This window comes from Lates calcarifer, linkage group LG12, assembly GCF_001640805.2.
Source record: "Lates calcarifer isolate ASB-BC8 linkage group LG12, TLL_Latcal_v3, whole genome shotgun sequence".
NCBI lineage: Eukaryota > Metazoa > Chordata > Actinopteri > Centropomidae > Lates > Lates calcarifer.
The window spans coordinates 11,096,705-11,115,365 of NC_066844.1; the positions used below are offsets into that span (position 1 = coordinate 11,096,705).

General features: G+C 38.6%; 1 protein-coding gene across 1 annotated transcript in view; it reads left to right on the forward strand.

Annotated features, from left to right (window-relative positions):
* Positions 1–18,661, forward strand: part of epha8 (eph receptor A8) — a 101,963-nt gene that overhangs the window by 15,017 nt on the left and 68,285 nt on the right. Inside the window, exon 2 of the mRNA XM_018667590.1 lies at positions 10,888–10,952. Within this exon, the coding sequence (XP_018523106.1) occupies positions 10,888–10,952 (65 nt within the window). The remainder of the gene's footprint in view (positions 1–10,887; positions 10,953–18,661) is intronic.

The following is an 18,661-nucleotide window of genomic DNA, read 5'->3' on the forward strand; positions in this document are numbered from 1 at the left end:
TACACAGGTATGCTGCTGTGTTGCTTTCCACCACTGATCAAAACATTTTCTCAACTGAAAGTCAGTGGGATGAAAATTAGGCTGGGCCCTTGTTCTAAAGTGGCCATATCTGCACGAAAAGAAAAGAAAAAAAGGCATGGTGATTGCAAAAAATGGAATAGTGTGCCAGTGGGTTTGTTCTGCTCCCTTTTTTCTTGAAGGTTTTCAGTTTCAGCACATTTTAAGACACATATAGCTGATACCATTTGCTTGTATATAACATATCTAAAATATCATGTCAAAACTTAATTGAAAATGGGAAAATCACCAAACCTAAAGATACATGGTTTTGCCTTAGATATGTCAAGATGTGTGTGTGTGTCTGTGTGTGTGCGTGTGCGCGTGCTTCAGGCTGGTTACTGTTGTTTGCAGTTGTTGGCTCTGTTTACCACTTTAAACCTCTGAAATCTCATTCCCTGCACTCGCCATACAAACAAAGCACAGTTCAGAAGAAGAAGATGAAAAGTGGACAACAAAGTGTTTTTTGGGGGGGAAACGTCTGCATCAGAGTGATCATAATAAGTCTCTCAGCAGTCTTCTCCCTCCATCCGTCTGTGCTGCTTTCTCTGCACCAAGGACAAAATGCTTACACCACAATGGAGACGCAGGGAGAAAAGAAAGGCCTCTGGGGAGAAAAACTTCAGGGAGAGTTTGGAGAAAGATGAGATGAGGAGGAGGAGGAGGGAAGAAGGTGAGTGTAGGTGTAGAGGTAACGAGATGAAGCTTTAATGATCCCTGTGGGGAAAATAGGACACTGCTGCAACAAATACTAAGAGGATACAGCGTGAAACAAAGAAAGAAAAAATGAAAGAAAGACTGTCACAGCAAAGATGTTACCATAGGAGAGCGACACCATTGACCAAACCACAATTTTAGCTCAACATTTTAGATTCGACATCTGGAAGAGTATGTATGGGAAAGCACTGACTGCAATGAAGGTAACTGAGACAGATAAAACAAGCATTAATTCAGCCCGTAGTGAAAATATGTATAACCTTCTCTTATATTTGTCCAAACAGGGAACATGGCTCTCATGCTAAAATTCCATAGTCTGCACTATTTTGGGTGAGTTTGAACTGTCCCTTTAAGAAGAGGAATAACAACATTGTCATTTCAAGTGCCAAATGAGTGATTTTTCAAGTGATAGACAGTATGGTGACATTGTTACAGAGGAGGTGGGGAGGAGATCAGGGTAGATGGATGGGTTAACAAGACATCAGACTTTAAAACAGGTTTTTTGTTTGTTTTGTTTTTGTTTTTTCAAGATGATGAAGGTCCTCTAACCTTACCAAATGTACTGTTCAAGGGGGCATGGACAAACTATGTGTTTAGTCATTTTAATTTGGTGAGCTGGTTTCTTATGAAAATCCAAAGATGTGCAGGTTAGTGGAGTTGGAGACTCTTAATTGGCTATCGATGTGAATGTGAGTGTGAATGTGTTGGGCTGTTAATGTCTCTGTAGCCCCTTTTACCCAGTGATTGTGCTATGCTAGCATTAAGAAGACTTGTGATTACACTGCCTTTGCTTGTTTACACTGCCACAAAGCCAGTATAATGGAGCCCCCAGTGTGTGATATTAAAAATATATCAGTGACCAGCACAATTGAACTGAGTGAAACATTCCTCCATGACCATGAACACACACACTGCAGTAGATAACCACTTATATATATACTGAGGTAATACTCACTTGAGTACAAGATACGTATTAATCTACAGCTGAATGTGAGAAATGAACCATTTATTCCCAATTTTTTAAACATTTGTTAAAAACTACCATATCCAGCTGTTTAGAAAATTACTGAGCCATTTTTAAGAATTAAACTATATATATTATTTGTTCTTAAAGATTACATGATCAGTAGTAAGCAATGACTTGGATTGGGTGGGGCAGAGGACAGGAACATAATAGATCGACATGATTAATTGTAATTCATGAGAGCAGCAAGAATGTCTATAATAACTATTCCCTGTCTACACTCTCTCCAAGTGTAACATGCTGCCTCCATACAGTGTCAAGGACTCTGTCACCACATCTAACAAAACCAGCAAGTTGAACTCTTAATGTAAGCACTCTGTTGTCTTCACTTTCTTGTTTAGCACATCTAGTACAATGGACTTTTGTTATGATGATCATGTTGTTGTTGATCAGTCATTTTGCTGCCAGGAGACATAAACTCTTGACACAGCTGGTTCCATGTCTGTAACCTGCATCCCTGCTCTTATTGATCATCTTCCTGTGATAAACAAGTGGTGTTAATAGTATACAGAAGCTTAATGGTGTTTTGTCGTACTGAGATTAGTGATGAGTAGAGGTGGGTCGTTTGTGAATAAATGCCTCAGATAGCTCTCTCTCTCTCACACACACAACCACTTGCACATGCAACCGCGCGCGCACACACCCACCCACCCATACACACACACACTATGTGACTCTGAATGATCATCGCTGATGAGAAGGTAGTGATCTGTGACAGAGGGGAGCAGCACTGAAGTTAACTTTACACTTAAGGAAGGAATGACTGTTAATGCACTGACAGTTATACTTTCCTAAGAAATGTGTTTCAAAATTATGCATTGGGTCAAGTTAATTGCATTAATCTAGTTTTAATTGTAGCTTTTTTAATGAGAATAAAGTAATATTTTTTAACTTTTGCCACATTCTTTCCTTTAAACCCCTCTATTTAGCATTTATAAGTAATACTTAACATTTAATGAATTGTTATAACAAACTATAATGCATTTATAAACAGGTATTACAACGTTTAAAGTGTTTATCAACGTATTTGTCAGCTAGGTTCAATCTTGACCTTAGAGTAGTCTGACAAAAAATTCTTAACTCAAGATCCATATACTACATTTCATGTAGGGCTTTCAACTCCAATTTCATGACTTTCATTTTCAATCATATAGAAGATTTATTTCATATCATCACAACTGTGTCATATTATACTGTAAATCATTCATTATCTATTTATACACTATTTATGGATTCTTCACAGTATTAGTTGTCGACAAATGCATTAATAAACACTCAAAATATTTATTGTATTGACTTACACTACAACATTTTATTATGTGTTAAAGTGTGAAGTATTACTATTTCACAGTTCATGTTGCAAGGCTGGCATAATGTGTCGTGACATATGTTAGTCTGTGGGTAAGCAGTTGCAGCAACACAAATATGTTATGTATTGGGTGTGATCCCAGCTTTGAGTTCTGCTCCCATGTGTTGTGGTTTATTTACAGCCCATTTGTCACCCAGAAAGCCACACAATTTTGTTCCCCAGTCTGTAAAATAAAAAGGGATTACTGGCTGAGTAAACTTTGCAAAAATCAGTTTAGAGTGTGTTTTCATTGATGCACTGTTTACATCTCCAAACACAAAAATTGGCCAGGCTGTTGATTCTGCAAGGCAGAAAAGCTGGTGCTTTGGATATGTCTAATGATATATACAGGACCTTAGTAATAAGGTAATAAGATTCTATCCTCTGTGATATCTGGGGAATCTGAAGGTTTAAATTACATCAAGAAGAGTTTACATTCTATAATCAGACACATGTTACACATTTAAACTTCTTTTAAATAAACAAAAGTTACAGTATATTCATACTCAGTGTTTATCACCAAAACATACTGTGCGTGCTCACATAACACATAATCACACATAACACATAATTTTTTTCTCCTTAATTTTTTAGATATTTTGGATGCTGCATTGTTTCCATTTCTGTTTGTGCTCCTACACTCTTCTTCCTCAGTGCCTTTTTTGGTGCATTGTTATAGTTATTTGCACTTTACCGCCACCAGCTGCTGATCAGCAGAACACTTCTTATGGTTCACTGGCAAGATCTGAATCAGTCACACACTCTTTCATGGCCCCAATATAAACAAAATGGAGACCCAGTCATAAAGACATTGCTACATTGCATTGCTAGAGCTCAAAAAGTCCACAGGGCAGTTTTAGCAGAGAAGAGAATTTATATAATAATTTATAGAAATACAAGATCATTTACAGAAAATGTTAATGTTAAAAGTTAAATTAATAAATAAAACGTGAGATTGTGTTAGTAGTTTTTAATGTAAATACTGAATACAGAGTTTGGCTGATGGCTAATCAAATGTGAATGTGGAGTCCTGGCCACAGATCTGCATATGTTCTTTATAAAGTCGGAATAAATTTATTGTCTTATTTACAGATGTGTGGTGTCTTCGAGTAGGTGACATCCTTATTATCCAAAATAAAAATGCAGCACAGTCATGCCTGAGGAGCCATGATTTTGCCCGTTTACTTGATGGTTTCGATCTGAAAATGCTTGAAGAGACTTGCTTTAAGCACCTGCCGTGCTTGTGTACTTGAGCGTCCTTGAGTGCAGCAATGATCCAATACCTGTTCCTTTCTCTTTAATTCTCATTTGCACCAAATTAACAGTTTGTGAATCAAAGGAGTCATTGAATATCCCTAATTCTATTCCAGCTTTTATTTCACATGGCTCCCTAAACCTATCACTAGTTGTCATCAGCATTACTGTTGAAAAAAACAAAACAGTGATAAATAAATGCATTGAAGAGGAGGAGGATGAGGAGGGGCCAGGGGCACTGCTGGTGATAAAAACAATTATTTCTAGTCATTTTGTATTGGTTTGTTGCTGCCTTGAATGAGCAAAGGCTGAGAACATTTTCTTCTTTTTTTTGAGAGGTAGTAATTTATGTGGACTTGCTCTAGTAATTGGAGAGTGGGGAATTGGCATTAGGACTGTGGAGCAAATGCAAAACAAAACTAGAAAGGAATAGAAGATGGCTGTTTTGTGTGTGTGTGTGTGTGCGTGCGTGCAAGTGTGGGAGAGAGAGGGAGAAAGAGAGGGTTTGGTGTTTTTGGTGGAGCTCCTCTCATCTCTATGGAGGCTTTTATCGTCTCCTCTGGTCGCAGCGCTGATGAGGAGCTTTATAGGCAGTGAGCAGAGAGAGATGCGAAGAAGAAGCTTGTTAGAGAAGGGCAGATGTTGATGAGATAATTACACCGCTGTCATAGTCCCTGTCTAGCCCAAGAGCTATACTATCAATGTGTCTGTGTGTACATATATGTCAGCTATGTGTGTGTATTTGTACATGTTTGTGAGGTTGTATGTACGTCAAATGCATTCTTGGTACAATGCACATTTGTGATTGCCATCACATGTTGTTTGCTATCCGTGTGTATGTATGTATATATAATATAGGTGTGTGTTAGTGAGTGTGTTTTTAGCCACTTGGTGTAGAATAATGGCTGCACTTTTTTCTTTGAAATGTATGGCCATGTCTTTTCAAGTGGAAATGAGGTTTAGGGCATCTGCTCCACTCTGCCATTTCCGTATACTTCCCCCTTCTGTGTGTGTGTTTTATTTTTTAAAGGCATCATTGTTGTTTGCGGCTGCATGGAGTCACTGCAGGCGCTGCAGACAAACTCCACTTCCTCCAAGACAGCCCATAATTCTTCTACGTTGACTTCAGACACATGCACCCTCTCTCTTAGCCTGCCATGACCACTGCAAGAGAAAGACAGTGTTTGTGTGTATGTGCGCGCAGTCACTGCATTTCAAAGAATTGGCGGGCCTGGCTGGTTTGATGCATGCCTAGGACAGGAAAGCCAGGCCGCAGGCGTCCACACACCAGCTAACCTACTGGCCAGATTGATTCGCGGGCGAGTGGGGAAAAGTAATGGCAGAGGAAAGTTGACCACTGCCCTGGGAAATATGTGGCGTGTCTGTGAGTGAGCGAAAACAAGCTCTCAAGTCGCTGGACAGCTTTTTCATTTGGTACTCTCCAAGATGTGGAGGTGTGCAAGGTAGAGAGAGTGGGATAGAAATTGGTGGAGGTGGTGGTGTGGGGACATGGGGAGTGCTGGTATTGGTGGTTTGTGTTTCTGTTATGAACAGAATGCTGTGAAACAGGAACAAACTCAATTTCAAGCCCGGAGTCCTCGAGGAGAAGCACTTGGTCCCTCCACCCGCCTCCTCCACCAAATGAAGACTTTAACCTCTTCACTGCTGCAGACTTTTTTGTCAGAGCTCTCTTGCAGGACCCTCTCACTTTAGAACTACCTCACATCAAGGTGTTCTGAAGGTTAGCTACAACCCTGAAAAATAGGCCTTGTTTCACTCCATCTGTTGTGTGACTTCATTGAGAAGCAACCTTTTTAGCTCATTGTCATTACAAACCTGAGAATTAGGTTGAAGAAGTCAGCTGCAAAAACAAAAGCCTTGCCAAGAAGGTGGAGGTGGGATGTAGAGAGAAAGAGAATTGGTGCTCACTTCTGTTTTCCTGCATGTTAGATGAGAAGAAGTTGGGGAATGGGGGTGGAGGGTGTGTGGGGTAAAGCGCTAATTACTGCCTGTCCTCTGTTTTATTCACACAGTTCCTGCCACATTAAAGCAAAGCACCAGACATTCTACTAAACCCTATTACTTGTATACAAGTCATAATTCAGACAACTAGAGCAAATTAGATAAATGACTCCCACCACCTTCAAAGACAGGGATTTCTCATTTGGGTGGAAATTAAATTAATACCACTGGGAATGGCTTGTGAATCATCACATGGTCCGCTGTGATGATAATACACCACCTCACATGTTTTTCCGAATCAGGGAGGGGATATATTTGTCTTTTTTTCTTGTTCTTTAATAATAACAGTATAGCAGAGCAAAATTCCCTCAGTGTGTTGAAGAATTATTAAATCCACTTGCGCCTGTACACTGCTTTCATTATGTCACTTTGGTGGGCTGATGAAGAGCACTCAGTGGAGTGTCATCAGCGGCATCCATTTGTGACCTTGGCTATAGCGTGAGGGGCCACCGCATCATCGATAGGAGACAACGGGATGTCGGCGCCCTGAGGGAGGGAGAGGCTGAGAGAAGGCTGGTATATGGGGGAGGGATGGATGGAGGGATGAGAGGATGGTGGCACTGCCATCTGTCTGTGTGTTCTGACCCACTGCCCTCCTCAGCGGCCCAATGCCCAAATTAGGAGAAGTGACACACTAGCTAATTGCAACACGTGAGTGTTTGTGTGTCTGTGTTTGTGTGAAAAGCAACAGTCTTTGCACAGAGAAATTAGAAGATCATGAGGCTCCACTTGGCAAGATTTTTATGGAAAAATACTCCTGTCTTATTAGCCTAAATCATGAAGCTGCAGCAGACAATATTTTACACAAATCCCATTTGCCTCTATGAATTGTCGGTGTAGACACTTCTTGACCCATAGGATGTAACAAATCAACACTTAATAGCAAAACACAGAACCATCTATAAAAGCGGCAACAAAGCACTGTTTAAATGAGCATCCTGTGTGCAGTTTACTGTCAATGTTTCAAGAGTTCTTGCTATTGAAGTTCATTATTTACAGAATGGCTGACTTCTGCTATTTGGAGTCACCAAAGAGACAGACTGCCTGGAATAGTTTTAATAAAGTGATCTGCAAAATCAGTGATTTGTTTTTTTGGGACATCATTTGTGTTAAAGCCCTGTCAGCACACATAGGTATTTTCAGTTATTGTGGCTAATTACTGTCTTACTGATCTTTTTTCAGACTGAAGCTGTGCACAGGTATGGTGAGAGTTTGTTAAAGTCATCCAGTTTTGATCACTTAAGGCTGCGTTAATTTGTATTTATACAAAAATTATACTATATATTAACATTAAATCAGCATAGTTCTGTAGTGGTTGGGCAACCACTTTTGTCCAGGCTGAAGTAAAAACTGAAAGGATTATGAGTAGATTTTTACATCCAGAGTAAACAACTTCTTGTTAACACATTAACCAGCAGGACTTCAAACTGTCCCATCAATATCCTAAAATATGTCTAGAAATGGTAATGGAGCTTCAGCTCTTGTATATTTGCAGGTGAGAAGCGTAGGTTCTATTTTTGTGATGTTTATTTGTCACACCCCCAGTGTGTAAAGACCTTAAGAGTGCAGACACAGTTTTCAGAGTGCAAATGCCAAAAGTCACTTGTCAGCCAAAGTGTGTGGGTGGTAGTTTGTTTATGTAAGTGGTGCTTTCTCAGCCATGATAGTCACTTACCACATATTAAAAACTAAATTTAATCTCATAATTTCCTTTTTGTTAGTGGACTAAGAAACATCTATCAGAACATCTAATGTCAAATATTTCTTCAACTTCTTCAGTTTGCAACATTTCCTAAGTTAAAGGATAAATAAAATGCTAGATAAAATGCTAGATAATCTCTGAATGTTTGCCTGAAATCTCATCAGTATGAGTAAAAAGGTATCTGGACATGAACTTGGCCAGCTGAGGGGGTGGAGGCCAGGCCTTGCAGTACACTTCCTGCTTCAAGGCAAAAAAAAAAAAAGAAGTTGCGTATTGTAGCTTTAACATGCATTAGAGACAGGAGGAGAGCAAGTGTCAGATAAAAAGATGAAAGATGAGAGATGGAAGCTAAGAAGTGTGAAGTGTTTTGTTAAACTCATTCTAATGTGAGGAACATCACTTGGTAGCCTGACAAGAAGCCTTGGGGCAGAGATCATATTAGCTGGAGGTGCTGAAGGGGAGACACACACACACACACACACACACACACACGCACACACCTGTTCGAGTGTAAGATGTGGACACTGCCAGTGGGTAGAATTAGTGGTTCTCTAAGTTCTTCATCCATTTTTTTCTTCATCCATCCATCCCTCTCTTGTAATATCCTGTCACTCAAAACTAAAGGTGTGCTCAGACAAGATGTGAACAGAATTTTAGATGTGGTAAGATTGCATACATAGCTGATAGACAGGTGTGAGTGGGCGCAAACAGATGCAAAGTAGCTCTTGGCAGAGAGAACACATCTATGTGAGTTACAATTCTTATAAATTAAACAAAAATTTGCAGCTTATTACTGGACTTTATGAATCTAAATGATAAATAGAGGGGAAAAGGACAGAATGGAAGAAAACAGAACTGGACTTCCTTGAGAGTCAGGAAAGCAAACTTGTCAATGGTAAGTTAGCAAAGTATTGGCAGTCTGTATACTGCTAGCGAACATCTGTAAAACCCATTTATAAATAATAATGCACTGCACAAACAGTGAAAGGTGTAAAAGTTTAAAATTATTATTATGAGCTCAGTCTAATAAAGCTAATTATAAACTAAGCTAATAAACACTGACCATCATTTGTATTTAATATATATTCTTATGGAAAATAAATTAGCATCCAAAAGTGACAATAAATAAATTAAATAATCAGTGATAGTGACATATTTAATAATTCAAGATTTAATTTAATTATCATTATACAACACAAGATTGTATAGTTTATTTACAGATGCAGTCCCTTATGCCACTCACAAAAAACAAAACTTATATAAATGACTGAATAAATAATCAAGTCATAAAATTTATTGTGGTGGAGTGTGGAGGTTGAATTCAGTGGTCTCACGGTCCAAGGAAAGAAACTGCTGAAAAGGGAGCAGAAACAATACTGCAGATGATGCAGGGTGAACAGGCTGTGGCTGGGGTATTCGGGGTTCTCTGTAGGCTCACCTCACTGATATCACTGACGCTCAGTAGATCGGTAATAATACAGTGAATATTAGTAAACATTCAAACAAGTTTGAAACTTATTAAACATGTCCTCTGGCAAGGACTTTATAAATAAACAGAGACAGTAGGAAAATGGAGAGAAACTAGGAAAATAACAAAGAAATTGAGTTTCTTCTGACTTCTGAGATCTGAGGCTGAGCTGAACACCAACAGTCACACTAGCTAGTAGTTTATGTGCTAGCAAAAGCTAACCTCTATAGAGTCTGTATTGATGATCTGAGAGAAATAAAACATTCATTAATTAATTAATTCATTCATTCATTATCCATACTGCCTACCTGTTATGGGTCACTGCGGGGGGGGGTAGAGCCTATCCCAGCTGACATTGGGTGTGAGGCCCTGTGATGGACAGATTGCCAGTCCATTACAGGGCCAACACATATAGACAAACAACCATTCACACTCACATTCACACTTACAGGCAATTTAGAGTCACCAATTAACCTAACTTGCATGGAATACCTGGAGAGAACCCACACAGGCACGGGGAGAACATGCAAACTCCACACAGAAAAGCCCCAGGCGAACTGGGGCTCAAACTCAGAACCCTCTTGCTGTGAGGTGACAGGGCTAACCACTGCACCTACAAATAAACATGGACTGCACAAACATTCCAGTGGTCAAATTCACCTAATTGATAAAACTTTTATTCCAATAATATTTTCAATCTAATAAAGCTCTCAGGAAAATGAGCATTCATAAATTACTCAATACCGTAAGTGTAGATTGTATTGACATATTTAAAAATAACATGGATATTTGTAAAAATATTTTTTAAAAAAGATGTTCATCTGTCACTTTCTGTAACTAAACAATAGAAAGAATAGAAAAAGAAAGAATAGAAAATAGAAAGAATAAGAATAGAAAAAAAAGGAACTCAACAGAGTAGTGTGTTTAACCTTTCATATCTAAATCTGCAGTTGCTACAGAGATTCTATTTCACACTGCACATATAACAGTACACATTTTGTTTCCTGTTCTATTCTGAGCCTGGACCACTGAGGTCTCAACTCTGAGGGCTCTGAGGGTGAGCCAGGTCAAGGTGACATCACACACTGTGACACCTGGCTCAGAGTTGCTGTGACGAAAGTCCTGCCTCATCAGTCACACCTGTCAGACAGTTGTACGTGTGTATAGTGTGACTCTGCCAAGTGCCAGTTCCCACAAAGGATGGTGATGAAGGACAGGAGGGATGGGGGAGGATGGAAAAAACAATGATTTAAAGTTCATCACTTACCTCTGTTGTTTTTGTTCACTCTCCACAGTGAATCTGCTGGATACGACGACGATCACAGGAGACTGGGGCTGGCTAACATATCCATCACACGGGGTAAGGTTTAAGAATATAACACATATATAACAATATGTCCACTGAGGAATTTATCATTGACCAAAACTTTCACACAATAGCAATGCAGTAAACTCTTCTGAAAAAATGTAGATGTCGAATCAACACTAAATCAATATCTACTCAGCATCCTCGTGTTTTCTGGGAATTCCTCATTGAAACTCTCTGAAATCCCAACTGTACAAATTTCCACCACAAAGCAACACCTGTTGCAAAGATTTTTATTTTTATTCTATTTTAATCCCATCTGAAGGAATGTGAAGTAGTGATTTTCCAGTTCAGGGGGAGCCTGTGCTTATTTAAAAGGACCTGGTTGTAACACTGTCACCACAGGCTAATTACATGTTCGTCAGTTGAAGCCAGACAACTACACACAACGCTCACCTAATTCCAACATCAGCTCCGACATCACTTTTAACCCCCCCACACACATATTGGCAGCAAAGTGCATACCACGGGTGGGGGGGGGACCCGCAGCCCTCCTGGGGGAAGTAAGATGAGAGGAAGGTGGAGGAGAGAGGGAGAAAGATGAAAGAGAGAGAACGAGGTGACAGCGAGGGCATGGCGTCGCTACATTAGCATATTGTAATGCCACATGATGATGCCTGGGGTGATGAATTAGGGCTCCAGCCGTGATCTTTATAGCAGCGAGATGCCACGGTGTCCCTGACTCCCCCAGCTGTCAGTGGAGTGGTAGAAACATTTAACTCACCTCCAGCCCACACAACAGAAGGCGGTGTGATTGAACGCCAGCCAGGAGGAACAGATGGATTGTCTTTCAAGTCCTGAGAAAAGAGGTGGAAGAATTGGATTAGAGTTTTGAGCGAAATGACTCCTTCTGTGTAAAATCAGCATGAGAAGTGAATGTGCTCCATCCTGACAGGCTCGTGTTATTACATCTAGATTACATAAACTCAGCCTGTAGTGTTTCATTTAATTGTTTCAATATGCCAGGAATATTCACTTCTAACTTGATGAAAAATGTTTTTTCACTCCGCGCTGCTGCACATGAAATGTTAAATGAATGGATTCAGTGCAGGAACTCAGCTTTGTGGCATTATGCTTAGATTATGTAAGGTATTCATCTTGTGCTGAATGACAAGGATCTTTGGACAGTGAAACAAGCTGTATGAGGTTTGATACTTGCTGGCATACACCTACAAGGGCAAAATGACTACATTATTGCTTTTTTAAGGTGCAGATGATAGTTCATGTGAACTACTTAGTTATTGCTTTGTGCATTCCTTCTTTACTGTCAGTGGTTCCCAGACTTTTTTAAACCACTGCACCTGTTCATAGAACTTTATCCCCATAGATATCCATCCAAACACAGTCAGAACTGTAAAGCTGTGAGCTGAGTAGCCGTCAGCATAGTTGGATTTTAGCTCTTTTAATTACCTCAGGTGTGGACTTTTCAGACTCTATTGAGAGCTAAGGTGCATCAGCATTTCTTTGAGCTCCTTTTGAAATGACACATTTTTCCATCATTTGCTATTTCTATTGCTGTGTAGCAGGAGAGCTCAGCCAGAGAACATGTTGTATTACTGTGACAACAAAGCTGTGGTATAATTGCAGTGGTTAGTAAGTGTGTTTTTTGTCCACTTCAGTATGTTTAATAATGTCATATAAAATGTGATTAATATGTTCAGCAATTTTTGAATGTTGAAAGTAAAGTTAACAAATCTTCATGGACACCTTCTTTTGGGAACCTCGATTTTACATACTGTAATCTACTCCAGTGATCAGTAAACAGAGACTTTAGACACTTAATAATCATCATTTTGTGTCATCACAGTATAGATTAAGTTAAGAACAACTGATTATTTGTGACTTTGGTTTTATAGCCCTTCCTTTTGTAAAGACTGCATGTGTAAAGAAAAGTTTTTCTCAGCCAGTGCGTCATGTGATGTAGAATTTTGACAAAATCACCTCACAACACAGCACTGTTGATCTGTAACACATTGCATTGAGAGATTGTTTGCAGACAGTAACATACATAGCATGGACACAACTCTTTTGCACCGTGGAAATCTCTGAGGACACCATAAAGCACATTAATTTCACACTCACAGTTCAGACACTCAGATAAAATGCTGGAAGGTATATATCCTGCGCGATGTAGTAGACAGTGTTATTTATGACACGGCCTGATGCATGGCTTGCATAGCTTACTATATCATAGTTTGCAGAAAACAAGTAATATTATAATATCACTTGACTTGTTAAGTATCGTTCAGTCTGTTATTAAAAAATCTCCAGGAGCTCCTAATGATATTTCTAGATAGTGGTAAATCTAAACATATTTTGTAATGCAAACTCCAACTGTCTAGTGGTACCCATAAAACAAAGTCAAGGTCACAGAGTTTAAGGGATTAGATCGCGGTGACAAATCAAGTGATCAAGTGACAAAAACTTCATTGAGAAGAGAAGCTTGAACAATTTTATGTAAGATTATGAAAAAAAATTGGGCTTGAAAAAAAAAACCACAAAATTCCTTTGAACTGTGTGTGTGAACTGCTTTAGAACATTTGAAGCAGTACCTCTGCCATGCCGAGTTCAAACTGTCAATATACACATTACAGAAGAGTTCACTCAACAATACATTACTGCTCAAACACAGAATTAAGATTCCCTACATTGTGACAGCAGACTATGTTTTGACAGTCTTTGTGTGTGTGTGTGTGTGTGTGTGTGTGTGTGTGTGTGTGTGTATGTGTACATTGCGTTAGATAGAAATAGGTTGGCTGGCTTGGTGTGAGTGAGTCACAACAATGAAGAAGCTGCTCTCTTCCAAGTGGGAGGTTTGATTTACTCAGAGAACTAAGTGCGACTAGTAGACTGGGTATGTTCTGAGCTTGATAATGATGCATTCAAAATGATTCTTCAGCAAAGCTATCACAGCAGCAGCAGCAGCACTTTATTGCTGTGGGTCTGCTCTTGCATTGCTAAAGACAGCATTTTTCAGTACTCTTTCTCCATAACAATAATAATAATAATAATAGTAAATTCTTTCACTTAAAGTTGTAAAAAATATTGAAAGTATGTGACATATAGCTACTTACAATAAATGATATATCAGGATATGATAAGAATGATAATGAGGAAATCCTCAACTGGACCTAATACAAGCTTTCAGCTTCTGAGTTCAACAAATCAAGTGGTCATTTTAGTACAAAATGGTTTTCCTACTAAGTTTGTTTTCCTTGCTAAGCTGTGAGCCCAAGGGTTATGTGTTCATAATCAAATAAACTCATGAGTGTCAATTAAGAAAAAATTCATTTGGTCATCTGGCTCCAGGTTGCATTCATTTGATGAATTATATTATTAGGAATTATTGTTAAGGGAGGTACTGAGAAAATGTGATATAATAATAAATAACACTAGGCAATACATTAAAGATTATATTCTGTGTGGTGTTAAGAAAAAAAAAAAAAAAAAAAAACTCATACCAGTGATAAACCTGCACACGACTGTTAGGACAAAGACACACACAGCTCTTTTTTGGTCTCTAATAACTCCTGAGGGAAATATGGGGCTCTTTAGTGGCTAAATGCTGCACTGTGTTCACCAGCTAGTCCCTAACTCTGTCTGTCTGTATTTCTTGGCTTAAAGCAGTCTGACAGCAAAGCAATAGCAAAGCAGTCTCACTGACAGTGAATAAAGTAAGTACAGTACAGTAGGCCAAAAACCAAAACAATTAGCTTATAGATGCTAAAATACTCTGTAGATCTTAAGGGAACTGCAGAGTGTGGTAATGATTTTCAGTGTGTCTGTAACAACAATACACACCTTTCACACTATAGTTATTTGATCTATTGTAAAATAAAAATATTGATTAATGCAGATTTAATTCTGGATGATATTGTCAAGGTCAGGCTTATAAAAGTCTGAACCTTTTCTTTAACAGAGATTCTATTTGTAATGTGTTATGCAAGGTGCCTCAGACAGTATATTGTGTGTCTGTTAGGGGTGTGTGAAAGAGAGAGAAAAACATTGCTGAGACCTCATGGGGTCTTTGATAAATGGATGTTTTGACAGTTTCTAACTCTCTCACACTCTCACTCTTTCACATTTACACCAGCACATTCACACATACAGCATACATATAAGGTCATTTTTTGCCACCCTGACAGTTTACAGTGTTATGAATGTGCCATGCTAGCAGCATCAGTTTTTTCAGCTGCCCTCTGCTCTGGGCAGGAGTTGCTCTTTCATGGTCTTAGGTCAAGAAAATACAACTGCAGTGGAAGGGAAAGATTTCGCTCTGTCACAAAAAGCCGTTCTCGTTTCATGCTGACTTGTGACTTGTGTATGTGCGGTCACGCTGTGTTTGATTCACAAAGCTGCTGAGAAGTTTGGATTCTGCAGTATCATGTGAAGTGTGGTGTTACATAACAAACACTTCAAACTTGGATCTGCCTGTTATCCTGCTGGTTCAATAATGTTATTTTTACATTGAGGTATTGTTGAAGAGGCGACACACATGTCACTGTGAGTGAGTAGAGTAAGGCAAAGGTGAGAGGGAGAGAAAGAGGAACAGATAGAGAAGTTGCCCACAGGGAATACAAGAGGAATAAGTGTCAAGTCCTCACTGGAGGAAGATGGATTAAATTGTCAGAGTGTAGTTTCCTGAATGTGAAATCATTTTCAGACAGAGGGAAGGGGGATACAGGTATTTCCACTATTCTGCTCAAACATCTGTTTTAATTCATTATTTTATTTTTTGCCAGATGAATCCCCTTTGCATTTATGTCACATGTTTATGTTTGATATCATCTGGTAAAATAATTAAAATTTCCAAAAGAGTGTGGTTATGTTCTATTCTTTTGCCCCACAGGTAAACTGTCTTCTACAGCTATAAAGCCGTGGTATCCCTTTCCAAACTGCTCACTCCATGCTCACAAAGAGCCACCCACATTGAGCAAAGCTCTAACTACCGTTTTATTTGAACTTTTGCCACACTAATCAGTTATTAATATTAGCAATGGACCAAATAAATACATTGAAACATGTAAGAGCTCAGTCATAGCTATGAAACAAAAGAGAATTATTAGTGACAAAAGAAGCAAACAAACAATAAAACAGCTTGTAGCTTTAACTAGTAAATACTGAACAGGACTTAAAATATAAGGTCAATATTCTACATTTTTATCATTGTCTGCAAATTCCATTTCTAGACCAAAACCAACAATGAAGTCATCCTAATGACATGAGCATTATGTGTGCATCCAAAGGGTCATGTGTCATATTCCTCTGTCACAGAGCGCTAAAATATCCCAAAAATTATTACAATAGATGACATGTTCCATCATTACCATGAAATCACACTGTAGTTTAATTTTGACTCAATCTCACATACAACATCTGTTACTATAAATACACAATAGAGAACCAAAGGATTAATTTGTGGCTGAAAATGGCTTACAACAAATCTACTATTCCCTTCTGTTTGAGTAACATAAAAATATATATTATTTATTTATTTTTATTTTTTGTTTGTTTATCAGTGGAAGCTTATACTTCTACCTGTTTTTAAAAACAACTTCATTTGCCATTAATAGGTTTGGAATGTCACAGACAGGAAGCTTTGAGAACTGGACTAACATTCTATTACTTTTGGTCCTTCCTTGGGATTTGTTGACAATAAAAAAATATCAAGTGAGTAAATTACTGACTTACACTTAAATGAGAGAAGTGACAGACAGCACCCAAGTTTAAGCTTGTCCTCCTAGCAAGGTGGTGGGAAGGAAGGAATAAGGATGGAGAGATAGAGAGAGAGAAGGAAGCAGATTTTTTAAAGCATTGTTACAGCCAGATTAAAATGTTTCCAGGAAAATAGCTGGAGATTGTCAGCGTGCACTTATTCTTCAATCGATGGTGTGTGCAACTGTGAATGTGTGTGTGTGGGTTAGGTCTTTATTAGCACCCTGACCTCTCCCTCAATGCGAGTCTCGTTTAGATGACATCATGACAGATCACGTCTTCGACTCAAGGGGCTTCTTTCCATCCAATTTATTCAGGCAATGGTTAGCCCGTGGGCTGTCCCAAGAGCATCTTTCTCTGTTTTTCTCTCTCTTACTCTGGCTCCCTCTCTCTCTCTCTCTCTCTCTCTCACACACACACACACACACACACTCTCTCTCTCTCTCACTTCCTCACAGAGCTTGTCAGATGGGGCAGGAAGACTTCATTATCCTCCAGTCCGATCTATGTTGGCCATGACAGGTTCATCCACCGGCCACCCCAAAATCGATACAGCTGACAGTACAGTGTGTGTGTGTGTGTGTGTGTGTGTGTGTGTGTGTGTGTGTGATGAGTAACGTGGGCCGTGGAAGCCATGATGTGGATGAGCAAGTGATGAGCTGAAGTGTCAAAAGCTCACAGTCTGTAGCCATTACTAACTATTTCTCCAACTCCTTGTTACTTCTCTTACTGTCTCTTGCACCCAAATACACACATATGCACACTTTTTTTTTTTTTTTTTTTTTTTTTTTTTTTTGCATATTGCTATCTGCACTATCTGACATTGCTTTCCACTTCTGGCTGTTAAAGATGAGTTTTATTTGATGGCTGTACAGGCCAACTTAGGAGGCACCATGCAAATGTTACAGTGTAAAAGAGCTTGATGTAAATATGATATTCATTTTCTTATCAAGTATGAATCTGATAAATAATTTATTAATTCAAATTTGTTAAGATATGTTAAAACCTCTGCATAATCTTTACCAGATGTTTTGACAGTTACATCCCGGTGTAGATTAACAGACTTAGTTTGCATCTTATTGCCCTTAGGTGCTTGTTGTGTTGTAGTAAACACACATTAAGTCTTGATCCTAATAAGTTCACACAATCCATAATACATTTGAGAATACACATTCACATAAAGTAAAACAATCTTTGCTGCAGAGTTAGCTTCAACATTAATAGTTTACAACCAGCCAAACTAGCTTATTTTGTGTTGCAACAGTATCTTCTATGGTGACAGATTTCAAGAGCACTGACGCTCAACTAGTCAGTGCACTGATTCATGTCATTAAGTTATTAATATTATTTGAATATGTCATTAAACCAGCCGTTTGATAGGTTTTTGGTTTGATGAGCTAGAAACTGATTTACGAACATGAATGAAAACACAACTTATTTATTAATTACAAAATTTGAAATAATCAGCTTGTTACACAAGAAAAAAATAATATAGCGTCATACCTTAATTATTATATGCATCATGGGTCTGAACTGGTATTCCTGAAAACCAGTAATTATTATGTTTATATTATGGGCTCATGTCTGTTGTGTTTCTGTGATCCCTATTCTCTCACAAAAGGTATAGCCAAGGGACCCCTGACCATCTTAATCATAACTTTAACCTATCATCCACATTGTAATAGTTTTTTATTATTATTATAATTGGCTTGTAAGTTTACTTGAGAAAGTGAGAGTTTTCACCCTCTTTTGACTTTATCCAGCCAGTTAGAAAAGAACACTGACCATCAACACTGATTGTTTTACCTTATCATTTCACAGAAAAGAAACTGTCTGATTCGGATTTTGTAAGGAGGAGAGGATGCAATTTAAAGTTTTGGGGGCGAAAGAGAAAAGTTATAGAACACTTGGTAACAAAGCAAACAGTGAAACACTGAGGTACCACCATACATACAGAACAATGTCTTTGACATAACATTATGCTCCAG